This window comes from Anser brachyrhynchus (assembly GCF_964034855.1).
Source record: "Anser brachyrhynchus genome assembly, chromosome: 1".
Lineage (NCBI taxonomy): Eukaryota > Metazoa > Chordata > Aves > Anseriformes > Anatidae > Anser > Anser brachyrhynchus.
The window spans coordinates 88,743,738-88,770,865 of record NC_137694.1 but is presented as its reverse complement, the minus strand read 5'-3'; the positions used below and the strand labels follow the sequence as shown (position 1 = coordinate 88,770,865).

Below are 27,128 nucleotides of genomic sequence, written 5' to 3'. Positions count from 1 at the left end.
GTGGAACACCTGGCAAACTGTCCTGCTCTCTGTGGCTGTATAAACAGCACCTCAGCCACCTCCGACACTTGCTGGCATATGGCAAAATCTCCTCACAGTGCTCCCTGCCCAGCTACCCGCCACTCAATTACTGCCGAGCCAAGGCAACTGAGTGCTTCCACTTCACCCCTTCCCTACAGTCATGGGGCCAGGAAGGCTGCTGCAGCCACTGGTCCACAAAATTCTGTGGACAGGTAGGCAAAGACCCACAGAACTACCCCAAAAGGCTGTCCCAAACCCAGCGCTTAGATCTCCTCCCTTGGCTACAAATGCACGCTGTTACAGCAGGACCGAGGGCTGAGGCCCCCTCTTCCTCCTCATCCCCAGGCGATAAGCAAGCTTTGTCCTGCCGTGCTGGAGACCTAGTGCACTCCCTACCTTGTTATAGAACTGCAGCTGAGTGCCTTCGGGGGGTTGATCAAAGCTGACCGGCGTCTCGCTTGCTTCACCGGGCTGCGGCTGAGTGCCCGGGCTGCTGGGGGTTGAGGGAGGGGTGCTGAACGGAGAAACCATGACTTTCAGACCAGGGCTTTTGGGAGATGCTCCCGGCAGCAGAGCAGCTGGGGCAAAAGCCAGGTTGGCCTGCAAAGAAAAATCCCCGTCAGTGGTGTGTGTGACGCCGGTGTGTAATACATGCATTAACCACGTGGGGGAACCCTTGCTCTCGCTACGGGAGCTACCACATCTCAGCTGTTACAACCCACATAGCTTCTGGTTAGGGGTCTCTCCTGGTGACACTGTCAACAAACAAGTCCGGGCAGAGCAGTTATGACTGGACGTTTGCCCTTCCCCAACAGCTGGATCTCAGGACGAGTTCTTTTGTCATCCTGAGGTCTTTTGGGATTTTCCAGTGACCCAGCCAAGCCAGTATAGCCTGCAGTGGCTGAGCCAGGGTATGAACAAGCAGCCAGCAATCACCTTGAGATTTAAACCATCCCTGTTTGTGCCCAAGCAGACCTCACATTTTCAAGCCTGGTCTGCGGGTCTTCTGAATGAGCCATACAACCACGAGGAGTGAGAAGACCATGGAAAGAAACAAGTTTGTGATTAACTGTGGCAAGGCACTTTGTGCTAGCCTGTCATTAAGTTCTCTAGACAAATGTCCTTGGGTGCATTAACAGGGACACTGCTATGAATAGGCTTACGTTGTGTCAGGGTGCCCAGGAGGCATTATGCTCAGAAGTCGCACATGCTGCCAGGAGAGGCAGCTGGCAGTGATGGGGCACCACATCTATGGGCTATCAAGTGCTGAGCTGTCCTCAGTGGCATGAATCAGGTGCTACTAAGAGTCACAGAAAGGGCAAGAAGCACGGGGTGTGCTTGTGCATAACTTGGGGAGTCGAGACAAGGAAAGCAGAGAGCTTCGAGGCACAGGTAGGGAATGCCAGAGCCCCAGGGGTGCTCACCCACTCCCAGGATTTTAGCTGCCTGTGCTCCAGGTCAGTTCCCCAAGATGTGCAAGTGACCTGTTTAAACTGCTGTGGAGAAAGAGCTGGAGGAAGCCTCAGCCACAGCTTCCCTCACCTTCGCTTGCGAGCTGCATTTAAACTGAGGCTGCTGCCCTTGCTCCCTGAGCTGCGCTGCAGCCATGCCCACGCCTGGCCACATGCACCACACGTGGTCCAAGTGAGCCTGCTCTACGCACTGACCTGCCGGTGGCCGCGCCTGAGGACAGCTGGACTGTTTCTGAGAGTGGCTACCATTTCCAGACCTGCTCTGCCCCCTTGTTTGTGCATTGTGGGACTGGGCCCTCGTCAGTGAGGCTGCAGCCCTGCCTACCTAACCCTTGGCTCCTGGATCACCTTCCTTTGTGCTGCCTCACAAGGGAAGTAGCCCTGGTAAATGCCAAGAAGTTTGGATTTGCTGGGATAGCCATGAGGACTCTCACAGGACTTACCTGCAGCTTTTCAATCATGGGGGAGCTTTTCACCTTGACCTTGGGAACGGGGCAAGCATTTGGAGATGGCTTCTGCAAAACAAAATGAAACATGAAATGATCACAGCAAAGTAGGTGAAAAAAAGGAAACACAACTAAGGCACAAAAGTTAAGAAGAGATGAGTGGCAAGTGCTTGTAGGGGAGCAAATGAAGCCTCATATAGGGTCTTCATACAAAAGTTTGCCCTCTGCTTTTCTAACCATACTCCCCTTTTGTTTTCTAGACACCCTAGGGCTCTACATATAGGTATCCTGCTTTTCAGAAAACAGAGAGCCTTCTGGCTGAAGTATCTGAGTTAGGTGGTGCACTGTGGCTCTGCTGCTATGGTGCTTTCTGTTTTATTTAAGGACTAGACAGATTAAAATTCTGCCTCTCTGGTAAACATTGCAAACTTTTTGTGGTGGTAAAGGCTTTCTGCTTCCATTTGACTGACAGAGTTAAAGGGTATCCAATTAGTCTGGATAGAAAAAATCTAAGTGGCCAGAAAGGTAGAGCTCTGAAAAGCTGAACACAGTGTGAGAAACTGAGACCATTGCTTTGAGAAGTATATTGGTCTTTTCAGATCCGAAGGAAAATGAAGGAGTCTAAGACTTCAGAGCCTGTGCTCCTTTGACATGGAGACAAGAGCCTGTATCTATCGGAAAATAAGGACCAAGAATCATCCCCTTGTTAAGGGCAGGTGATGATGTGAAATTTGGTGGCTAAACCTCATACCTTGAAATACAGAACAACTGAAATGACTGTAAAGTGTCTGAGCATAAACCCTGGGGAGCAGCAGCCAGCTTCTTGGGACCCACTCATTCGAGGTTGCTGTATGTATGACACCTCAAGACAATATTCTGCAGGTATTGCTGAAAAAAATCCTATTCACTTTAGATGAATGAATCCTTTTTTATGAAGAGCAGAACTATTACACCATTACATTCAAACCTGTAGTGTTCATCTCATAGCAGAAACCAGACTAGAAGCCCCCTGTGCTAAGTGCTGTTCAAAGCCAATAAATGCTAGCAGTTCCTGCTGTAAAATGCAGGAAAGGTGGCAACTGGGTGGATCCATCAGTGCTCTAAGGATAAAAACAAAAGCAGTAGAAATGGGATGTATATCCCTGCTACAAGAGTGGGAAGCAGCTTGCAGCTGACTGAGTCAGAACCTGTGGGAAGGTTTGATGATGAACAACTGACGTCTTCTGCTGCACAGCCTGATGTCTGCGCTACCTGCAAGCTCATGTCCCAGTAGAGAACAGGTTGCAGAGAACAGAGACTTTGCCCCCTGCTAAATTGATACTTACTTGCTCATTGTTGAGGCTTGTCTCAGTTTTGTTGGAATACAGTGGAAGGGAGCATGGTGGTTTCCTCCGAGTTGGCTTATGTGGTGGTACCTAAGAGAAGAAAGCAACTGACTTAGCAGCAGGAAAATTAGTTTTTTTAAAAAGGAAGTGAAACTCAAGCACTGAAGAGCATGCTCTGTAAGCGATCTGTTTGGATGGCAGGGCGCAGCTTACATCAAGGAAACATCTAAAGGCACCACATGACATTAACATATGGGCATGTGTCCGGCACGATAGCTGTGCTCACAGCATCTTAAGCCCAATCCTAGTGTTGGAAAAGTATTCTATATCTCTTTCCACAGCGTGAACCACAAGACTGCAGGCTTTGTGCACAGGATACTCTTCTGAACTGCAGAGGGTGGGGAAGTCTTCCCAGAAACTTCACCTTCAAAGCACCCTGCTGGAAACCCCCTCACACTGGAACAGCTTGGCATTGTTCTCTTTCCTGTCTTATTACTGAGACTTGTTTTTAATGAATCTCAGCTTCCTACCTGGTTCATGACCATTCTGTTCCAAGTCTGACATATTATAGGTGCAAAAAGGGGAATTCTGACTTTTTCAGCATGCCCTACAGCCACGTTTATTCTCTCTAATGAAGAAGAGCAGCTCACAGAGACAAGGTGTCAGCTGTAATATTTGACTAAAGAAACAGATTCTCCAGGGCAGAAGGAACAAAGCAACTAAACTGCAGGGACACCGTTTCCTTCTGAATGTCCTTGGGCTCTCAGAAGTAGAGAGATCCCACTAGGAAGGGACACGTAGCACAGCACCTGTACAGTTGCTTCTTCATAACTATTACCTTGGTCTTGAAGACAAGGTGTCTCTGTTTTATTATGCCACATTTGTAGACTCCTGCCAAGCTGCTAACACACTTTTTATTTGTTAACATACATTTTTAGATACTATTGTGGATATCAAGGAACATGATATTTGGATAATTTTGTTACCTTCTAACAGGCAGGCACATGAAAAATCAGATTATGGCATCTGCCCTTTAGAGCTGACTGTTTTGGGGGACCAGTAGAGTTGATTTCACTGAACATCTGCTGGTGCTACACCCAGCTATGGCAATGTTCCATCTCTAAGTAGCCAAAAGCAGCCCTGCCCTTCCCCTTACATCACACGAGGAAGCAGTAATATCATGTTTTATTGAAACCCTACCATTTTGCAACCATGCAATGTTGCATTGTGCCACAGCAATGTGTCAGCGGTTCCCCTTTGCTGGCACGGGTCAAGCAAGGGTTAAGGACCATCCAGGCAGCCATTAATCTGAGGCCAGCCTGAGAAAGCGTGTGGGGAAGTGACAGATGGCTTGGAGAGAAAAGACAGGAAACTTTGTCCTCCTCAGTCCCTGGAGAAAATGAGTTTTTCCCCCACTGTGAGGCCCCTCCACCCTGCCTGGGCTTGGGAACAGCAGAGGTCTGTAGATAACACAAGAGAGGTCTGGGAACTTGCTGCCTTCTAAAGAGTGAGGGACTTGGTGCAATTAAATCCTGTACCTTAAGAAGAGGAAATGACTGTAACTGGATGGATGGAGCAGTGCGCTGGTGACTGGAGGGAAGAAGAAAATAGTGCTTGGGCAGAGATTGGCTACTCCCAGCCTGTGGCCCAGCTACACGAGTGCTGACCTCTGATAAGCTGTGGCATGCCAGCGCTGCAGGACAGAGGTCACCACTGCATCCAGCCAAGGACAGGCCTGGTGACAGGGAGGATCCCCGTAGGCCCAGCCCGCGACAATACTGAAATCAGCTGAGCAAAAAAAGGAAACAGCTTGGTTTTAAAGGGGTTTTAAACCCATTGGCTTCACAGGGCTGTCAGTAAGCATTTATGCTTCTAAAAAAGTGTGTGGTGATACAGGGGACTCTCCTAAAATGTCAGCATCCATTCATAAACACTTTGACTTTCCTGTCTTCCTAAGAGAGGTATTCAAGTGTTTCGCTTATCTGGTGAAAGACAGCTTGTGAGTTGGATGCTTGGCATAGTGGGCTTTCAGTAAAATAAAGCTTTGGCATAACATAGATAGGCAGAGAGTCTGAAATGTTGTCATGCAAAGAGGTAACCAGGGCAAGTAAGGAGACAGCTTTCTGTCTTGGAACTGTACTGACCTGCCACTGGCTTTTATACTACGTGTTTGCCTTCTTTTGCCATGGTTCAAAATTAGCTATTTGATTTCTTCATTGCTGTCTCCTGCCCACAAAAGCCAGCCCAGATAGCACATGCCTCGCAGTCTGCTACTGTTAGGGATATGTGCATATCCTACCTGGCTTTGCAGCATCTCTGTTACAGTGTGAACGTATGGCTCTACCAAAATATTCACGCACAAGTCAGCAACGCATGGAAGATACTACCACAGCTTGCATTGCACTACAAGACAAAGCTTTTGGGGGGTTTCAAAATCAATGTGGATTTATGCTTAGGTCACTGAGGCTCTCACTTCTATAGGCAGAGGCAAGTGCCTCATTTCCCACTCCATTACCTGCCGGTGGCTGCAGAGCTCCTTACCTCTTTTCCAGTGATATTGGCTGCTTGCTCTTTGAATTTCCCTGCTAGCTGAGCCACTGAGGGTGATGCTGACGTGTCCACCTCTGAATTGGTCTCTGTTGGCCTGTTCTGACAAATCAAGAACAATATGTTATGAGCAAAGGCTGGGAAAAGCAACCAGGCTAGAGAGTAGCCTGCATATGTGTTACAAAGTTCAAGAGTAAGCAAGGACTTAAAGCAGAGTTTCTCACATCTGGCATCAATCATCCAGTCTGAGAGCAAAAGGTTTGGGAATCCAGGACATAGCAGCATGTTTAAATATCCAAGGTGGTCAAGAGAATCACAGAAAACTAGTAATTCATGCAGCACCTTTCATCTCTGGCTGAAAATCCCACACTCGGTATTTTTCACTGGAAGTAGACTAAGTATTCCAGGCCAAGTATCTGTTCTCTGTCTTTGCCTAGCAGTGGACAGATGGAATAGGGCAATAAATGGCATCCCCACGCACCTTCTCAGCCCTCCCACCTCTTTTTGCTGCCCCAGTGACAAGTGCCTTTCCTTTTCCAGTGGTTCTGCTGGGAGAAGCCATTCCCTGTCCTCGCAGCAAGTCAGCATCTGCTTGGGGATGTCCCTGTGCTGCTCTGCTTTTTATGGCAGTGAAATACTCAGGCGGGTGGGCGGGAGGAAGGAAATACCAGGGCTGAGAGAAGCTTCCCCTCTCCTGGACCAAGAACAGGCTGAGAAGTGGGAGGGTTGCTGGAGACTGGATGGTGCAGCTCTTCCCACAGCACACAGCCCTGCTCATCCCACATTTACCGTGTTTTCTTCGCTATGTCTGTATCAAGCAAGAGGAGCCCAAAGCCTAGAAATCAAAGCTGATGAAAGGAAAACTTTGTTCTTTTTCTTGGATATCTGATGCAGTGAAAACTAAACCAGAGGAACTGCGAATATCTAACCAACAATCCCTGTTTTGTTGGAGACTGAGACCTCAGAACAACAAACCAGGCTACGAGCCATCAGAAAGGAGCCTCACGCCTCCCCTCCCTATACCACCACCATTAACGCACAACCGGCACCACAATTCTTGTGTGACTTGTTGTTCGCTGACTCCCTTGAGTCAATGTTTGCTATTCCCTGTTTCCAGGATCCTGACTACATCTCCCTCCTTAAAAACTTCCTGTACACTTCTGACCAGCTTTCCTGCATCCATCCACAAAGCCATATCGAGCTGTTTCTACCAGTAACTTCTGGCACCTCTCCCCCCAGTTCTTCTCAGCCTTCATGACAGCAATTAGAGGCAGGGGAAGTAGCAGATATGGGGAAATGAAGAAACAGTGAAGCAGGCAGATCAGCAGGGCAACTTGCAGCACACGAAAAATGACGGCTGAGCAGTTTCCAGCTGCAGGCAAGCTCCACGCTGGGCAGGAAGGGCTGGCTGGAAGTAGGAGGGAAAGAAGGATGAAGCTGGGGAAGGGAGGATGAGTCTGGGGGCTCGACTCAGCATGCCACAGCCCAGGATACTTGGAGACAGCAGAGCTGATGCTTGAAGCAGGGATTTGGTTAAGGCTGAGGAGGTGCAGGTGCCCAGTGTCCGTGTGCAAGGTTTGCCTCCCTGGTAGACCCTTTTCCTCTGGTATCAGCGCTTCCTCCACAGCCCTCTGCCTTTACCCAGAAAAGGCAGGGCATTTCCTCTTGGCCTCCCTGACCTCTTGTCTTGGCGTGGCTGTGTGGTCGTTCTCCTTCAGTTTTTAGAGCTCCAGTCCACAAACACGGCTCCCTTTCTCTGGATTTGATCAAAGCCATAAAGCTGGAGTCATTCCACGCATTTCTTGTTTTGCTGGTAGCAGACATTGCAGCGCGGCTCTCAAGCGTGTGGAGCCTGCGTCCGGCACACAGGAAGCAGCGAGCATGCCATTCTAAGATTAGAACGAGTAGCCCACGGGCTGTGTCCTCCCCAAACTGCCAGCTGCAGGCTCTCCGATTACGCTATGCCTTTAGCAACAGGAAAAGTCCTTTCTCAGATCCTTTCTGGCAATTGCACTGCCGTCCTGCATCCAGCTTTTTCTACAGCTTTCCCCGCCCCCCCCCCCCCCCCGCCCCCCCCAGCTGGTGTGCCAGGCTGTATGCCTTCTAGCCAAGGGGCTCGCTGTACTGGGGCACTTGGATGCAGAAATTTCCCTCCCTTGCATGGGAAGAACGCTGTCCCTGACTTCCAGGGGCCACACGGGCAGTCTCCCCACCGCTGCAAGGAAGGTGGGAAGCTTCACTTTCTCAGCCTCTCTGCGGAGCAAGCACCAGCCCTCAGCCTCCTCCACCACCACCGAGACACATTTGCTCCTCTCACCCCAGAGCTCGGTGCTGGCTCTCTCCTGCGCCGTGACACTAATGCGTTCTCTCCCATTCCTGGTGATTTTCCCCCTCTTGGTGACATAACCTGCCGACTTTCTGAACGATGAAGAGGAGAAGAGGAGAAGCTCTGCGCTTGTTTGAAAAAATTACTCAGGCCTGATTTTCGCACCTTTACCAGCCAGCTGCAGGCTCTTTTAGCTTTTAGAAATGTGGTCAGCCCGCATGGGCTAAAAACAGTGAGCTAGGGAATGAGACTTACTCTATCAGTAATTTGGTGACTGCTACTCTGAGGTCGTTCACTCTTCAATAAAAACAAGTGGCTAAGCATTGCACGTTCTGAAAAATGTCAGACGGAGCAGCAAAACAGGAATGCAATTGTACCATCAATGTAAGCATGACACTGTCTGCAAAAGAGGAAGTGCAACTAACAAGTTCTCTGTAAGGGGTTTCGCTTTCCTCTTCCAAATGAGTATATAAATTTGGGTAAATTTGAAAAGTCTTTTTTCAGTCTCATGTTTCTTCATCTGCTTTTAAAACTGAACCTGTTACAGTTCGCCTGAATTGCACGGACAGTTTAATATGCCAGAAGATACTAGGGCTAGAAAAGGTGCAAGGGAGAAAAGAGGTGTAGAGGTTGCAGTTATTCCCTGTGCATACTGTTTGAGTGCTCACAACGAGCTGGATTTCCCTGCATTTCAGCTACAGGTAGGGAGTATCACCACAATGAGTTTCGTATGAAATCAGAACTGCAAAGTCCTGGAGAAAACTGGAAAGCTAGAAGAGGCTTTGGGGATGAATTTGAATGTCCTGCTGAGAGTGGTGCAAAACCGGCTCCCACAAGCCCTCAGCCAGCAGTTTTGGTCATGACCCAGCCCCTTGCAGTCGAAAACTGTCATAACCCCATGTCACGGGACTGGTACCCCAGCAGTTTTGTCACTGGCTGTAGTATGCTACTGGCATTGCTAGTCAGAAAGGGTACCAGTGGGGGTCAGAAGTGGACATCAAGAGAGCTCACGTTTGGATTTGTGCATCTGCTCTGGCTGATGAAAAGAGCAAAGGCCTATTAGCTGCTGTACAGCAGAGCGTTTAGGCTCACGCAGCACCTAAATACTGGCTGAGTAACAGCAGAGATTCGTACTGCCCTGCTCTCCTTCTCTCCCCCAGGCATCCTCTGCCGTGCCTGCTTTTGCAGTTACAACACTTTGGCTGCATGGAGTGCAGATACAGGTGCCCTTAGCAGCGCTTTGCAAGGCCGGAGTGTTTTGTGGCTATGAAACCAGTGACTGCTACATGACTGTTTGTACAAGTCCTGTGCACTTTCCAGCCTTGTTTTCATGCAGCTGCATCTAGACGTGGTTTTGAGGTCAAGCCCTGACCTCTGCATCCCTCCCCTGCTTTGAAGAGTTTCTCAAGAGCCATTCCTTGCAGTTGGTCTTCACACGAGGCCGTCGTGCCAGCTGTTTTCCTGTACCCTGTGCTCGCACGAGCTCTGCACAGATCCCTCATGACTCTTATGGGGTTTTTCATTGCTGCACCACCTACCCAACAGAAAGCAAATGTGGCAAAAATAATGACGAATGCAGGAGCAGACACAATAAGGCAGAAGAGGCTCAGGGCTAGTGCCTTGCTCTCAGAAACAAGATCCAGAAATAGTGACCCTCAGCAGCCAGCTCTCTGCGCTGTGCCATGAGAAAAGAGTGGTCAATAAGCTAGCTGCAAAGAAGAGTGGGTCAGTGCCTTTGGGGTGCAGTTTCATAAAATCCTGGTTCTGGCAGGGAGCTTATGTTTCCGACTGCTCTCTCTCCCTTGACCTTTCCTTCCCCCTCCCTTGTGCCAGTGTGAGTTTGTGGGGCTGTGCTGTAAACCAGATCACTGAAATGATCTGGGCTAAAAATACCTCCCCTAACTCTTTACAAGGTTATTTTTAACCCTGATCATCTCAGTAACCAAGTTGACAGCACAGTCCGACAAGTGCTTGCACTTCCATCGCGGGAGGGGGCGGAGGGACAGCAGGAGCAGACCGCAGCTGAGGGCCCAGACCTTCCCGCCGACCACCAGAGCCTGAGGAAGAGCCGTCTCTACGTGTCCTCCTGCTCACAGGCCCTATGTGACAGAAAAATAATTTTTTTTGCACACCTCTGGTATAGCTGAACGATTTGCTAGAAGTTTCGACCAAGCGTTTCACAAAAGCCCTACAAATACCATGGGGGTGATCCCCAAAAGCCCCGTTTCAGTGAGGAGCTGCTGTGCATGGCCCTGCCCCATTCATGCTTTGCTGACAAAGTGCTGACACAATTTTTGCTTTCTCTCAGTGAATTTTCTTCACGCCCTCCCACTCACTGATTAAGCGGGTACCTGGTTTTAGGAGGTGTGCTTTTGTTAGTTCAGCACTGAGGGTGTATTTTGAACTTCTCTCTAGACACAGTGCTGTTTTCAGCAGCTCCCATCCTCGTCCTCCCTCAGCTGTGCTGATGAAATTGCTTGCAGGACTGTGCCCTGAACCAGGCTGCAGATGTAATTCAGACTAAAAATCACCCAGCTAAAAATAAAAAGGAAGGTTTAGAACCAACCTGAGTTAAAAACATTCAGGACAGTTTCCTGATCTGCTCCTCCATGCCGTCCCACAGAGCAGCGCTGGCACAGCGGAGGGGGCAAGGTGGGCACCCGGAGTGCTGATGCCTGTGGTGTGGCACGAGGAGGAGCAGCTCCACACCTATAGTACCTGCTCAGCTGAGGAAGGGATGGGGGAGGCATCTGGGGGAAGGAAACTACTTCAGTCCGTGCTCCTGCCAAAATAAACGTCACTACACTCTGCCTGGGGTCCAGCGAGAAACACTGGGAAGCAATGCTGTGGTTTCCTTTGAAATTAAAGTGAATTCAGGAGGGAGCTGGCCCAGCAAAGCAGCACTCCCAAGGCAGACTCGTGCTTTCTGCCCACAGCTTTCCCAGACACCACGCGTACCCCTCTCGTTTTTCAGTAAGGTAGCGACAGGACTGAAGGAGCCAGCCGGCCGTAGAGCTTGTTTGCTTGGGAAAGCTTATACCGCGTACCCTGGGGGAGCTAGCTCAGCTTGCACGGGGAGCAATGCAACCCTCATCTGATAGAGGGGCCTGTTTTCAGCGTAACTGAACTCCTTCACAACCGGCTGGCCTCAAAAGACCCATTCTCAAACGTCTCTGGTACCTGTTTCTGACACAGAAGACAACGTTTTGGGCATGCTGTGTTGTGCCGGAGCAGGGGGTGTGCCCTTTTGTGGGGCTCCCCTGGGGGTGGGAGTGTGGGGGTGCTGCAGCTTCCCCCCTGGAAGGACTCCCCTGTGCAGGTGGGTTGATGGATTACAGACATCCTACTCGCTTGCACATCAAGCATCTGAGAAGTGGTGACAGTGACAGCACCTCCCACGTTGCCCCAGTGACTTGGGGTGTCCATATCTACAGGTATGAGCTAATCCCTTCTCCCTGGCCAAATTTTTATTGGACTTGTGGCAAAAATTGTATTCCATATAAGTCACGTTTGTCGTAAGTCACTGTGTATTCACAAGTCACACCATCTAAGGTACTGTTCCTGTCCATCCGGAGAGGATGTGAACTTTTGTGCTGGAGAATACAGCACCAATGCATGCATTGTGTGAGACCATTACTGTGTGGTTAAAGGCTCCAATAATATTCAATATTGATGCAAAACATATTAATATGTGTCTGCATGAAGTGAATTGATAAAATCTTTCCTTCAGTTAGGAGGACCCTTGGATTACCTGTTCTAAAGGTGTGTCCAAAGAGGCCAACCTACCAAACCATCCTTTTCTACACCTAGGTTCATTTACTGTTCAAGGAAGAGAATACAAAGAAACCTGGAATGGATCCCTGGGTGTGCATCTTAGCCCTAAAGCAGAAAATAATGCAGAATGGGCAACTTTGGGTTCACCTGGGCAAATGTGGCACTCTTTTCATTTTGTTCAATGGCAGGAACTAGGAAACTAGATTTTCATTTTCAACCTCTTCTTACAGGCACCAGTTATTTCGTCTCTCATGTAAGTGCAGATAAGATTAGACAGACAGCTTGTAAGGAATTCCTCTTTAAATGAACTAAAGAAAGCACAAAATAGTTTTTAATTACAGCTTGACCCAAATTACCTATAGAAAAATCTCTCTAATATGTAGTTTGTAGTTTCATTTAAAGCCATCTCCCTGCATATCCAATTTAGATGAATCCCAGTTTTCACCCCCATGCCAACATAATTTGACCTGATTGTTTATCTAGGTCCATGTGAGCACATCTGTGGCATCAAGATTATACTGAAAGGGGAACATTGTTAGGACTGCAATAGGAGAAATAAGTTAGAAGGGCAGGTTCAGAACACAAACTCCCCCAAAGGAGCAAACTGAAAAGCAAGAGGGTGGGAAAATAACCAAGTCATATCATGAGGAACTGAGCAGCAAAAATCGATAGAGTCCACACACAATCAGAGCCTGTTAATTCTTCACATGATCCATGAAAGTATCACTGAGGCCTGAGCGTAGATTACCCAGGAAGTGGGAGGGCTCACACTTGCGTGGCCCATTTTTTAAATCCCTAGAAGGAAATCTCACAGTGACTGTTCCGACTGGAGCTCAGCAGTATACTGGGCCCCTGGCTCAAGAAGCAACACATCCCAAGATGTAAGCCTTGAATAAACAAGCCTCTTCTTGCTACGCTGACCCCTCTACATCCTAGAGAAGCATCTTTCTTCCCGTCTCTCTCTTTACCCTTCTTCACAAATTATTCTAATTGGAGACCTTCCAGCTCTCTGTTTCAGGAGGGATTTATGTGGTTTATTTATTCACTTGGCCTCTTATCTGGCAATGCTGCTGCTCCTTGTCTGGTCATGGTAAATTTTAACTATTGGCAGAAGCCCCAGCTAGAAGTGGCTGCAGCTGTGCTTGCTATGATACCTTGGAGCCAGTCCTGTCCATCACTGTGCTGGCGTGGCCTGTAGCACCCTGGGATTCAGGTCCAAGGCTCCTACCTGCATTTCCCACTATTCATTACAGAACAGGAATGACAGTAACTGTGCTGTGCTGCACCACAGCAAAAGTTTCTGTGAGCCACATCTCTGTGAACTTGGCAGACAAGAGCTTTATTGCAGTTACTTTCCAGGTGAGAACAGGACCTGAATACCTTGCAGATCAGTCAGGTATATACTCCGTGCTGGAAAAGAAATAGTAATTTTCTACTTCTCTCCTGTTGTGTTTTCTTTGATCAGCCTTTATCAGAAGCTAAACACCCCCGTTTCACAAATGTCAGGTCTCATCTTAACTGCTTCCTTTTTGTAACTTTTTCAGTGGAGAGCAAGCTTCTTGTCCGAGTTCAAACCACTGCAGCCTATCTCTTGAAATCTGCAAATAAGTTAGCCACAAGAATAACTCCCAGAGGTACAACAACCCTCCTCAGAAATGGTATTCAGGTCAACACTTATCCCGCCACAGATGAATTAATGTAGGTTGAGTGCGTGTCTGAACTCAGCTGCAAGGACGTTACATGGCCATAATGATGGTGATAAAGAGGAAAGAGCTCTCTGACTGTAACACAGAGCAGAATAGTGTGAGGAATAGGGACTTCAAAGGAGGCTTGTATGTTTGTTTTTAGGGGAAAGGGCAGGAAAATCTTACTTTACGTAAAATATGTAATAATATGTAAAATTTTCCTTTGTTTGGGAAGAGTTTACTTTAGGAAAACATTTTTTCTCAAGACTTACAGTGGTCTGGTCTTGATTTTCCCCTCTGAGAGTTCCCTTGTGAACTGCTGCCATCTTGGCACTCAGGGTCAAGCACTGCACAAAGGGTAATGGGAGGATGTTTCAACTCAGGAGTGACGAGCAGCCTTCCTCCAGAAGACAGCAAGCAACTCCCAAATACAGTGCAGATGTTTCAGAACTACTGGGACTCAGATCTACCAGATTTAAAGGTTCACATAAGCAAGACTAGGGAACTGGGTTGGGGTGGGAGATACCTGTAGACAGAAAATAGTAAATGGAAAAATGCTTTTGAAAGGAATGGACAAGCATAACTTGTCCATTATACTGTAACAAAATGGTTGATGTACTTGCACCTTACTTACTAAAAGTAGATGGGAAACTCCTGCTGGTTATCCTTTTTCAGTGGCTTGAGCTCTACCTATGCCTACATGTAAAAGGGCCTGGGTAAATAGCACAGTGGTTGGAGTGTGGTTTTTCTGAAGAAAGCTTTGTTGCCTGTTTGGATCAGAAGCTTGCTCAGGGTCCTTCTCTAGTACTTTCCTCCAAGTATTGGAATTGCCTTAAGATTGTGAACATCAAAACAAATGGTTATCATCAATAAAAATAATAATAATTAAAAAACCACAACACTCTAATTGCACTGGGCAGCAGACACCACTAAGTAGGTGGCTGGAGTTAGGTGGTGTGGTGTGCCTGACATGTAAGCGAGAAGCTGTGTCCTTTGAAACAGAATTGTAGGAAACATCTGTAGCCATCAGGAAATTAGAAGTGGCAAATACCCTGTCTGCTTTCCATTTCAGAGAGTGACTACAATGAAAATAAAGTGAGATAAGGGTTATTTTAACCTACCCTCTGAGAAGTCCCTCCCTTTGCTATTGACGCATTCCTCCTAGCAGAGTGAGTGCAATGCTAATGTTACGTAGTTCTGGTTTTCACGGTTGATGGAAGGTCAGTACACAATGCCAGCTTTTGCCACCTTTTCCAAAAAGCACCTCTTTTCATCAGTGTAAGTGCATGAAGTCTCAGTTTAACTTGATTAGGTGGGACTTCTGGGCTCTCCTCGCAGCCTCGGGGAGCCAAGGTGAAGAAAGCAGCCTCCTGTTTGCCTACATGGAGTTCGTTAGTACCATGTCCTAATATCAACAGTCTGGTCTGGAAAGGCCCTTATATAGCAAGAGTATGACAGCCACCTTGTACTAGTCTTTGGCTGGTGTTGGAAAGTTTTGAGGCTAGATTTATGACAAGTTGTTCTTTTCTTCATGCCGTGTTATGTAATTCTCAGGAGTGCCTGGCCTGGCCTCTGCTTTCTAAACAGTGCCTGGTGAGCTTAGCAAAACCAGCAAGTACCACTGTGAAAGATACAAGTTAGACCTCGAGTCTCTCTTTTGGTAATGACAGCATTTAGAAATTGCATAGTGCCTACACGTTCCCAACACAGTACAAGTCATTTTGCTACCACAGCCTCACTTCAAACCTTCATGGGTAGGAGCCTCCACTGAGAGGGCAACATGCTGGTTTGTGCATTTGCACCCGTACCTAAGAACTGCCGCATACAGCACGGAGACCGTCCTGAGGGAGGTCGGGGTTTTATCTGTCAGGAGAGCACTCGGACCACTAGGACATAGGTGCGTGCTTTCCGCTGCCCCAGAGAACCGCAGATTCTTTGCTACGTGTTGGCACAGCTTGAACAGGCATGGTGGCGAGTGCTTGCCCTAGCCCTGCCCTAAGCACCGGGTTAAAAATCATCTCTTGCTAGACAGACCAAACAGTCCCTAGCCTGCACCCCTTGAGAACATAACTGAGCCCAGGCTGTCCACTTCCTGAGCAAGTATCTTATCACATCTGTCAAAGGCTGCCAAGAAGGGTTTGATCAAGTGCCATCACTACCAAAAGAGGCAGTGATCTGCAGCACCTGGTCTCTGCTAGGCTGTGCAGGGGCCAGCAAGTACGTAAGCTCAGCCTGTCCCCTGTGGAGACCGGAGCAGCTCTTGGCTCTGCCCGGTACAAGACGAGACATCTGGCTGGCCAGCCAAGACGCGCTGCTCCGGGAAGGAGGTGGCAGATCATTTGAAAAGTAAATTTATTATTTTCTGTGTACGTGGAGTGTTTTGGGACTCCTTGACTGAGGCAACTGTGGAAACCTCCAGCAGCATGTGAGTGTCACCGTTTCCTTTCCTGTGAGAAGCGCGTTTTGTGAGATGCCCGATCCTGTTTGTGTTCATCATGCTGAGAGTGTTCTCCTGAGGAAAGGAGTGGACAATAAAGATGAGGATGTGGGGCAGGGGAGATGTAACAGGGAAATGCCTAATTTCTAATGCCACCCTTGGCCAGGTCAGAGGGGCAGCTCCAGGCTTGTTCAGGAGCAGAACTCCAGGCACTGGCTGATTTCTATGTCAAGCAGGCAAATGCCTTGTGAAGCAAAGGAGCCAGCAGAGTCAGGCAATGATTGCAAGGGTGTTTTTCCAGGCCAAAGACATGGATTACAGTGTTTCAGTTCTGCACAAATAGTACTGTTGATCCTGCACAGAATAACTTGCCCTCAGCTGCTCAAAACCCAGGACAGAACTTTAGTCCAGGGCTGCATGAGTTCCACCCTGACGCTCGGTCCTCCGTGGCACACTGGTTCTCCACAACACACGCATCTGGGGATGACTGCACTGTGTGAAGCAGAGCAGTCTAAGATTTCCTGTAGCAAGGGATCAGAGCCCCACAGTCACACAGTGTTGCACAACTTCTTGTGATGGTATCAAACTGGATGCATGCATCTGATGCTGTGCTCACGCCAAGGGAATCATTAGCTCAGACACAGCATGAACACGCACCCAGATCAGGTATTTGCATTTCACATCTGTATCCGTGGGATGTCACCATCCGGATTTTGTGTGATACAGAGTACCTTGGGCACATATTGAGATGCCCTGTTGCCATAAAACTTTTCCTAAGCAAGTCCTGAGAAAGTCCAGCACCTACAAAGAACTGATTCCCTCCCAGAAAACCACCTTTTTAATGGAATTTCAGTCTGGTTTCTAACTGAACTGATTTTTAAAAATTTGTAATATGCAGCAAGACTATAAGGGTGTCTTAAGGACGTTTTGCTAAACATCAGATTTCATGTCTTGGTCACGTGCATCCCTTGTTTTTATTGGTCTGTTTGTTGAGCTTACCCTTCCTGTCTGTAGCTGCACAGCTGTACTATAACAATTGTCTGCATGCACAGTCAACAAGTAGAGTCAGACTATGGGTTCCCTAGACCTTTAAGTCAACAATGTAAGAGGAAGGAGGAGCTCAAAGAAGATGTTGAAAGTAGTAAAAATGAAACAGTTGAAATAAGATTCAGAAGGAAGAACATGCAAGAATAAGGGGTCAGAAGATACTGAAAGGGCAAGATGACTCCTATTGCAGTGGGCACACAGGAAGCCCAGATGAGAGGTAGGAAGTATAATAAAAGGTATTATCATACTGTTAAGTATCAGTGAGCGACTACAGAGGGGAGAAGCAGTGCCATGTGCAGTAAGAAGAGACCGTAATCATCAAGATCACTAGATTTTTAAGAAAAATGACAACATTTGCTTGGGGACAATGAAGAGGAAAGGGTAGAAGGACTAGGTGGAGAGGCAAAGATCTACACTGCCAACAAGGCCAGATGCCTACTGACAAGGTGACTGAGAACGCGGGGCAAGCAGATAAGCCTCATTAAGGTATCCAATCCATTCAAAAAGAAATGGGCTCAGCCTTTCCTGTAAAAGGGCTGTGCTTATATAATTGCCTCATTACCAGCCCGACAGCCGCTTGCACGCAGGCCAAGCAGCCAACATGGAAATAATTTCAGGCAGCCGGAAAAGGATTGTGGATAAAGTTGATATCTGGCTAAATCCAGTCACATCAAGCCATGCAAGTGGAGAAACAATGAAAGGCACAGAGGCTCTGTCCATACACGCAGTACAACAGCCATTCTCTGGAGCAACCCTGTTCAAGATGGGCTTTCCTATAATCTGAAACAGCACCATCTTCAAAAACTCGTCAGTGCTGGGTTTTAAGCCCGGATATACCACACGAGGTTCTCCTTTCCATGTTCTTTGGGGTGTACTAGTGTCCCTATTCCAGACTTATTCGGTTGTGATGAGGACAACACATGTCCCTTTAAAAGAGGCTGAGATATTCCAGGTGTAACAGCTTAAAAAAAAAAAAAAAAAAAAAAAAGAAATACAGAGAGATTCACAGGTTGGTAGTTTAGGGTAATGCTACATTATAAATGGTAATGTATTTCAAACCATCTAACTGCTACCCAGTGGTGCCCTGCACACTGCAAATGGGAGCTGAGCCATCAGTAACCTTCAGCACTGACATATAAAGATGCAACTAATTTAAAGATCTCTTCAATTACTAAGTTTGACTATATTAGAAGACCAGATGAAAGTGTCCTCTTTTTATGAAGGCCTGGGAACTCAATGCCCTGCCATTTCCTTTGACTTAATGTCTGTTTAAAATTACTGGCTGTATTTATCTGGAACAAACAGTTTCAAGAAATTGCTGGTCATTATAAATGAGCTTTTGGCCTTAAAAGAACAGTTTCGATGTTGCAGAGCTCTTGCTCCAAGTGAACACCAGTGACACATCTGCAGTCCTTTTCCATCAAGTTTACAATAGTGCTAAGTGTTTGGGGGGAAATATTTTGTGTCTCTAAAACGAGTGCTGTCAGTGAGCCAGAGTCTTGCAGCAGATAACACTGAGCATTGCTGTTACTCAAGAATACCGAAACGTGGACTGGGATGCTGAAAATGAGGTTTCTTACTGCCTCAAAGTCACAATGACGGAAACTAATTGGCATTACTTTGGCAGCAAGATTGCTGTATCATCAGAGAGCCAGTGTACCACTGTCCTAAATCACTGAAGATCCCTGCTCTCTTTCAAACAGCACCACTTTTAATTTCCAAACTTAATCTTCTCTAAACGAACACCCACACAGCTTTCAACTTAGTTCAGGAGAAACTCTGGCTTTTCTTGTGTGTCAAGCAGGATATATTGTCCTGTCATCAACACCTTCTCTCTATCTGATGGGAGCCCTCTAGCAACAAATGCTGTCTGAAAACTTGGTTGATACAACCAGACATGAGCTACTGCAGATAACTAAAATGCAGATGAAAGGCATGTGGGGGGAAGGAGAGGGGTTATTTCTCAGAAATTATCCTTTGAATAGGTAAGTCACTGAGGTTGTGTTGTTTAGAAATCCAGAGACACTCCAGATCTGGAACAGCTCCTTCAGAGCCAAGGGCTGATCTCTCCTCCTGGTACAGTGATGCTGATGTCCTAATCTACAGCTGACAACAGCTGTGACCAAGGCTGCAGCCTGGCTGGACTGGAGCACATGGCTTCCCATGTGTCCTTAGCAGCTTGTACAACCAATATCTAGGATCTGTCCTTGAAAGTCATGCTACTAGCAAATGCCTCCATGGGCGGAGGGGTGAGATGGTGGTTCTGAAGAAGAGCAGTAGCCACTCTAAGACATTACCCACTTACCTAGCATACTTTTCCATCAGCTCCTTGTACAGAGCTTCATTCCTGGCCTGGGATTTTGCCAGGATCCTCCTTGGCTTCCAGATGTTTCCCTCTCAGACTTCTGACTGCTGGTTCTGCTGGTCTGGGAACTGCACACAGCCTGTCAGTTGCCCCAGATTAACTGGTGGTGCCTCTCTGTGTGTATTTCCAGGCCTGGTCTCGGGACCTCTTGCTGCTCTAGAAGGATGAGCGGGGAACTAACACAAGAACAACCTGCAAAACCTCCCAGAGAGTGGGCAAGTGAGGCAGTCCGTGAGGCAAGTGTATCCAGTCTCACACTAGCCCAATTTCTCCTCAACTGAGGCTCAGGGGAGACAGCTGGGAAGGCAGGGGGTGCATGCACACTATTTGAGAGTGGGGAATACAATGCATGAACCACGGTTATCTGATACAGGCCTCTGAGACAAACAGCTTTCTGGTAATTGAAATGTGCCTTGCAAAAAATCATGATTTTAAATCACTCGAATCATAGCGTGGCTTTGAGTGACTTTCACAGCATTGCAGCTGTAGACACCACGTGAGGCTACACTCTGCTCACACCTACACAAATTGACACACTTGGGTAGCTGCTCTGAAGGAAATGAGCTGACCTAATGGAACAGCCCGTGCAGGAAACAGCTCGGCTCTATGAATCACCTTTCAACTGCTATTCGGTTTGGCTTCTCCCTTGCTTGCCTCGTGTGGGGCGAGGAAAAAAGCCCTGCTTGTAGCGGAGGTCTGAAATAAGATGAACTTTGACCGGAGGAGGCTCAGACACAAGGTGCTTCGGGTAGGATGAGGAAGGACAGCTCCTGGACTGACAGAGCAGTTAAAGAAGATGACCTTTAAGCATGTGCATATGCAAACTGCACTAATTACCTAATCCGAAGCTGTTCAGAAGGCCAAATTAGAAATCAAAGTCACTGAACTGTCAAAAAACAGACACGGAGAATGTGAGAAGCAAGAACAGTTCAAAATACTTTGGTTAAATGCTTTAAGTAGATTGTGATACCTCCCAATTTAAACTTGATACTAGATAAAGTCTGGTTGCAGCAGCACAGAGATTCAACTCTTCTCAATTTATCGTGCTGGGAACAGAAAATCAAAAGGGTAAATGAGCCTACACAGAGCTCCCAACTGCTGCAGCTTCCAGGACTCATCAGTTAGGACTGTGCTATCTTTGTAACACATTGCTATTAAATTAGGTCTACGCTGGATACAACCAGGGCAGAGAAGGAGGTTCGTCTTTATCTAGGCCAGGAATTTAGTCTAAAAAGATATGCAGATAAGTAAGGGAGGAAAGCGATAGTAAGTATGCAGCTAGCGGCCAACTTGAGGTGTGAACGCTAAGCTACATCCACAGAGATGTCTTTTTAGTGTGACCCTGGAAGGCTCAGCAGCCCCTGTTGCATTTAGGAGCTGGGTCTGTGCAATGGCTTTCTCAGCAGCTGCCTTCCTTTTGGCTCTGCCTGGAGCTTCTAGGTTGTGAGACCTCTGAAAAGCCGGGCCTAGGCTGGGCTGACGAATCCGGGCAGCTGTAGCTTACAGTTATATTTGAAAATGTCCTTCTGAATTTTCAAGCCGAGTCCAGATCAGCTGTAATGAGGCATTAGGAAATTAGTGATTTCCATAAGTAAATGGCTCTATCATACACCCTAAGGAGAATGCGGACAAGCAATTCCTGAGCTACAGCTTAGCCTTTGACATGGATTTTTTACGTGATCTGTGAGATAATTATCTCTGTTTCTGAGTTGACCTGCTTATAAAATTATCCCAACAACCCCATTAAAGAGAAACACAATGCTTGTAGGATCTTTGTAATACCCTACCTATTCCAATGCTCTATTTCTTTTTCTCAATGGCGGACTGAAACTCTTGCACGTTCTTTCTGTGACAAGAAGAGGGACTAAGCTCCTTCAACCTCAGACACAGTTTCTGCAGGTGGGGCACCGGAACCAGGTGTACAGGAAGTGTAGGCTCACTGCCTGCATGCCACTCAGTGAGTTAAATCAACACTAGGAAATCTGGCCAGCATGTCTCTGGATTCGCCAACCTTAAAATGAAAGGTTCTGAGAAGAAAAATGATATTCAATTTACAAGAGAATGATCCAGCAACACTTAAGTTGCAGAGCAGATGCAGAAGCAATACATATAACAGCTGCATTACTTGATAGGTTTCTTTCCCACAGGCTACAAAAAGAAAAGGCTTCCAGCTTTGGCCTTTGAGAATCTACAGCCTAAACTGATACTTGCTACAAAGGCTCAAAGAGCTGCTACAGATGATGCAGACCTCAGTTTGCTGGGTCAGGGCGTGAAGGTGCTGCAGGAATGGGCCCTGTAAGACTGGACCTTGAGCTCCGTGCTTCTGGGCAATGCCCTGCAGGGTCTCGTGGAGAGCGTTGCCAGTGGTCACTCACTGCAGGTGCCCAAGGCCAGAAGTGGAGACGCCAGTTTCAAGGGCAGGAGACTGGGGCGGGAAGTCGGAGTCAAAGATGGTGCAGGAGGAGAGAGGCCAAGAAGAAATCCTGTGGTGACTGTGCATAAAGGTTTCTTGAGTTATACAGAGTAGGGCTTGGTATTACATGAGATTAGAAGTACTGATATTAAAGGAGAAGATGTTGATCTGGGAGATGAAAGAGCTATACAGAGCCCGACTCGATATTACATAAGATTAATAGTCCTGGCACTAGTGAAAAAGACAGCTGTGCTGAGAAGGGAGATGAAAGTGACAGTGCTAAAACTGTTTTCTTTCTGTAAGGGTGCCTTGCCCGACTTGTTACATGCGTGTGCCCTGTTACCTCATACTCCCACGTATTCAGCAATCCACCCCTTTTCTTCCACTCCGCTCTGTTCACAGACACCTGTTATCTCAAGGATCGGTGTGCATGTGTGTACTTGTTTGCACTGACAGCCCCTGTGCCTCTAACGAAATGAGTATCTTGCAATTGGCAATGAAAACACTGGGTTTTCATGGAGGGACAGCATTCATAACTCCGTGCTCTTTGTAAAGACTAACAAGGAAACCAAATTAAACTGCACACATCTCACAAGTTAAACGCACTCTAGCTGCAGGGTCCAAGCGCTGAAATTCCTAGGAAACCTGGCACACAAGCTCAAGTGTGTGTATATGAAAAAAGAGGGGAGGAATAAAGAGGACCTTTTTCATCTGAACTTACAACAGTGGAAGAGAGCACTCATCAGAAAGGTATTTGAAGAGGATTGGCTTGAATAATCCATGATTGCTGTTGCAGCACACAATTTCAGAGGATAAAGAAATCCATCCTTAAAACAGGAAGCAAGAATCTAAAGTAGCATTGGTTTTGAATTATACAAAGGCAGTAGTAGAACACTTCCCAGAGTCTTGCAAGTAATATGTCAGTTTATTTTGACTTAAATTTCCCATGGGTAGAATTTTGTAGGGCTTGAATGATGTGATGTAGCAGGAAGGAATCATAAATGCTTTCGGGTCCTGATGCTGAATAGCCACTAACTCCTGCTAGCAGTTCCACGTATGCAAGGACTGCAAGAACAGTATTGTCCTGTCCCTCTGGTGGCCCCATCAATACTGCTTGGATTCAACAGAAGGTAGCTCCTGACATTGTCTTTTTAATGTTCTTTCATGAGTTAAATCACTCATAGAAAAGAGGTTTCCTGTACATTTCAATAATTATTCCAAACCCTACTAGATCTCACTGCTAGAAATCCTTCCTGCTATTTGGTGAGACATACATCTTCCTTTTAATTTGATCCCATTATTCCCAGGCACTAAATGATTCTGTTTCCTCTGTATTAAAAGGTTTAGACTGCTGTCCTCTGTCTGACTGCAAAGCCACCCTGACTTGTTTAACTCCAATTTTCCAAGTCAGCTTTCCCTCTCCTTTGCATTTTTGTGTAAAGACACAAAACTCTGAACAAGCAGTCTCCATCCTCTAGATGCTGAGGCTTTCCAAACTGCGCACATTATTCATTGTCCTTGAAAAGCTGTGATCTATATAAGCAATAAATTTCTTGCATTGAGAAGCAGTATGCAGCCTGGTTCAGTGATAAAGCATCAGGTAAAGGTATTCTATTTTGGGAAGTACTTCAAGGCACTCAGAAAAGTACCACTGCGAGCCATAGCTACCAACCTGCACAACAGCACAATTTGAGCTGTGGTCCTATCATGCTAAGAGCATGCATTTCAGAAGCCGGAGATGAACAGTGGTTTTGTTGAAGCTGGCAGTGGTAAATCAATATCCCTTGCAGACTGGCCACTAGTCATCCACATGGGCTAAAACAGCGTGTATCTCATTACAATGGGTGAACAGGTTTACTTGCACATGGACACCAGGATACAAAAAAAAGCTTACCACCTCATTGCCTGTTGTATGGGGTTCAAGCTCTTTGAAAACTTGATGCTGACGAAGAAAAATGTCATGCATCTGTATCAGCTGTCAGTTTAGCAAGTGAGGCCTGTGTCTTTATCTGAAGAAGACTTTGAGAAGAACCTTTTAGCAAGCAACGTGTTCATATCTGACAGGAATTTGGTCTAATCTCTCTTTCTCAGAGGTGAAAGCTTCATTTGGCACTACTGGGGCAGATAAGCCTCTCTCTGTCAGTACATTACCGGAACCCATGTACTGAGGGTAAGATATCACCAAGATATGCCTCATAGTGGATGTGAATGTAATAGCATTGCTGGCAGAAGACCATAATTGGATACACTGTGCCTTGGATGAAGCGAGACGCCTACCTGAGGCACCCTAAGAACAAAGTGCCCATGCCTCTGACAAGACCTAGGTGTGAAGCAACCATGCAGTGAGTATGTAAAGTAACTTCTCCTTACACAACAGATCTCCTGTCTCTAGACCAAATTCATCCTAACGCATGCTGTACTGCAAGCTGATGAAGACATATAATTTTCTGTAAGACACCAAAATAGGCTGTGTCTCTGCAGTAGGTATCAGGGCAGCTACAAGTAGCAAGAACGCTTCACCTGCAAAATAGCCAAGTCCTCCCAACAGGTTCTTTTGCTGCTGGGTACAGCTGTTATCTCAGATACCCGTCTGAGGCTGCACAGTTGGTATTTCAGGAAAAGGAGCATCCAGCCCTCTAGAACTGTTAACCAACCACAAGGAAACAGAGAGGAAAATCATTCCTCGTTTCTATGGGTTTGGTCAATCCCATGAGGAAAACCAGCAGAGCTTCCTAGCAGCACCTATGGCAGCTATCTGTAAAGCAATGCTGATGTTTTCCCCTGGTCTTCAGATAAGCAGTTCCTGGGAATGCAGTAGAGAAGGTGTGCATAATATGCTGCTCAGCAGTAATGTGTCCTGCCAGTTAGACTGTAGAGTACAGGAAAGAAGGCTTTTCCAAAAAGCTAGCAGCATGACCTGGGATACTCGGACACCCAAAAGATAAAATGAGGAGCAAAGGAGAGGAAGGGTTATAAAGAATCATCCCTTCTTTACTGGCACAGGAAAAGCTTTAATTCTTAATTCCTTAAGAGCACACCATTTACTCTGGGTCTCCTCTAGGTACAAGTAAGGGTCAAAGCACAGCCCATGGGGTTTGGTTTTGTTCCCTTCTGTCCCTCAACAGGGGGTCTCGTCCAGTCTCTGGACTTTGGAAGTCCAGCTCTGCTGCAGACATGCTATTTACTGTCAGACAGGTCCTAAACCTGAGGAGTAAAATGGGGTCATACGGTAACTCTCCTACTACTTGTCAATACGCTTTCCTTTAGTTAGACAGACATCCTGTGTCACTTTGATGAGTTTGGGGGAAAACATTGAAAATCAGTGCATTTGAGGTGAAAATGTTGTTAAGCAAAATGAAAAATGGAGAAAAAAAAAGTGAAAAAGGAAGGTTTTAACTTTTGGAATGAGAATGAAGCTTGAAAGCACGAAAACCAGAAGAGCTTCCTGAGAAAGGTAAATTGTTTCCTGGCAGAGCTAACCATGGCATACTGCCTGTACTTATCTTGATCCACAGCTGCAAAGGTGGGCAGAGAACTCACTCAACCCAGCTCACCTCTGCATGGATTACTGTCCTGCTGCTCTGAGGGCCATAACGCACCCAAATTTCAGCCCTCTCGGCTACACAGTAAGTACCCTTTCTTTCTTCCCCTCCACTTCAATCCTCTCAGGCGATACACCCTTCATGCAGTTTTCCTAGGGTCATGGTAAGCAGCTCTGCAGAAAGACAGTTGCCCTGCAGTTTGGGAGACAGCGTTATTCCCCGTAGCTCCTGGAAGGATGCAGCAATTAGCGATACTAGACCTGGAAATGTGCTCTGTTGTAATGTCTGGTTGACCACAGCAAAAAAGAAGAAATGGCTTCTGACTTCTCCTGTATGAGAGAGCTGAGGGAGGGGATGTGTTTGAAACCCAAGAGGTTTCCACAGGTGGGATGTGGAACAGAGGAGTCAGAGGAATTTTCTCTGAGCTGCTCTGTTGCTAGATAGAGTGGGGCAGGACCCAGGGCCTCTTTGTGGGATCTTCACCCGACACAGGACGAGGCTACTGAAAAGAGCAGTGGACGCAGTGCTCCCCAAACATCCCAGAGGAGCGCATGTGGTGTGGGGAGAGCACAGGGCTGGGGGCTGGAGCTATGTCCAGAAGGGTGCACAGAAGGGAAGTGGAAAAGTGAGCAGAGAACTGCTCTCAGGCCTGGAAATGCTCTTCCTCTGCTGAGCTGGTGTAGCAGCAAGCAAAATGAAGATCCAGCAGGAGCTAGCTGCGGAAAAGAGATGGGAATGGAGACATCAAAGAAAGACATGAAATCTCTTGGTAGGCACAAAGGAGAGAGGAATCTGCCCAAACTAAAGCTGCTTGCTGCACCTTCACAGCTTGGGGAACCCACTGCACCACAGGGAGCCATCAAACTGAAACCATCTTGGATTGCTTCCCTTTGTTTTGTGAGTAAAGTTCAAATGTCTCCATGCTCCCAAGCTCCTACAGAGAGGCTGGAAAGAGGAATGCCATGACTGCTGTTGAATACGGGCTGCAGAAAGCCACAAGAACTTTCAGTGGATGCCTTCACCCACAACATTTTCAGCAAGGTTTAGTACAGCTATGAGAATGAGACAGCTTGGACCAACTCTGAAGGTGTAAACTAATGATTCCCAATCCTTTTTGTACTGTGAGTGCAAAGATTTAGTGGCTGCTTCTTTTACAAGTAGCTTAGCTTTCACTAATTTCACACGTTTTAAATACAAACTCCTGACGTTAGCAGTCTGTCTGTGGTAGAATTGTAGTTCTTTTGGTAGTCATAGTCTTTTTTCTGTAGTTCTTTTGATTGGTCATAACAGTGGAATGAAAACCGATTCTCAAAACCATGTTGCGTCAGTGAACTGGGTCTTCACAAAAACAAACAAATTAGAAAAAAAACAAACATCAGCAGACTCACAAAATTATATGAACTGGCAACAGTGGGGTTTGGCTGCTATTTTCTCTCTCCTGGGGACATGAAATGGCTACAGGTACTGGTTTCAACGTGGTACATTCCTGACAGCAGAATGTCTAAGGCTGTAGGAACTCTCCCCTAAAGAGCCCCAAAACTACACTAACCTCTCTAAGAAAGCGAGCCCAACTATCTTGCTTCTGTAGGTTTTCCAAAAACAGGGTCTTCCTGCCAGAGATGTGATGGAAATCAGCTGGCTAGGTCAGCCCTCTGCCCTTCTTTTTTCCTAATGCTCGTAATCCTCATGTGTCCCACTAGAGCAAAGAGCTTGCCAGTTATGCCAGCA

The 27,128-nt window shown here is 46.9% G+C and overlaps 1 protein-coding gene across 5 annotated transcripts in view; it reads right to left on the bottom strand.

The window, feature by feature from the left end:
• RCSD1 (RCSD domain containing 1) overlaps window positions 1-27,128 on the bottom strand; it is a 42,060-nt gene that overhangs the window by 4,034 nt on the left and 10,898 nt on the right. The window contains exons 1-5 of one of the 5 annotated variants that reach the window (XM_080586643.1): window positions 19,386-19,540; window positions 5,806-5,908; window positions 3,265-3,354; window positions 1,937-2,008; window positions 418-621 (exon numbers count right to left, since the gene is read on the bottom strand). In XM_080586643.1, the coding sequence (XP_080442769.1) occupies window positions 418-621; window positions 1,937-2,008; window positions 3,265-3,354; window positions 5,806-5,908; window positions 19,386-19,402 (486 nt within the window). In that variant the 5' untranslated portion in view covers window positions 19,403-19,540. Of the gene's footprint in view, window positions 1-417; window positions 622-1,936; window positions 2,009-3,264; window positions 3,355-5,805; window positions 5,914-6,292; window positions 7,454-19,385; window positions 19,541-27,128 lie in introns of those variants that run through there. The other 4 variants (XM_080586641.1, XM_080586640.1, XM_080586642.1 and 1 more) reach the window with 4 other exon arrangements.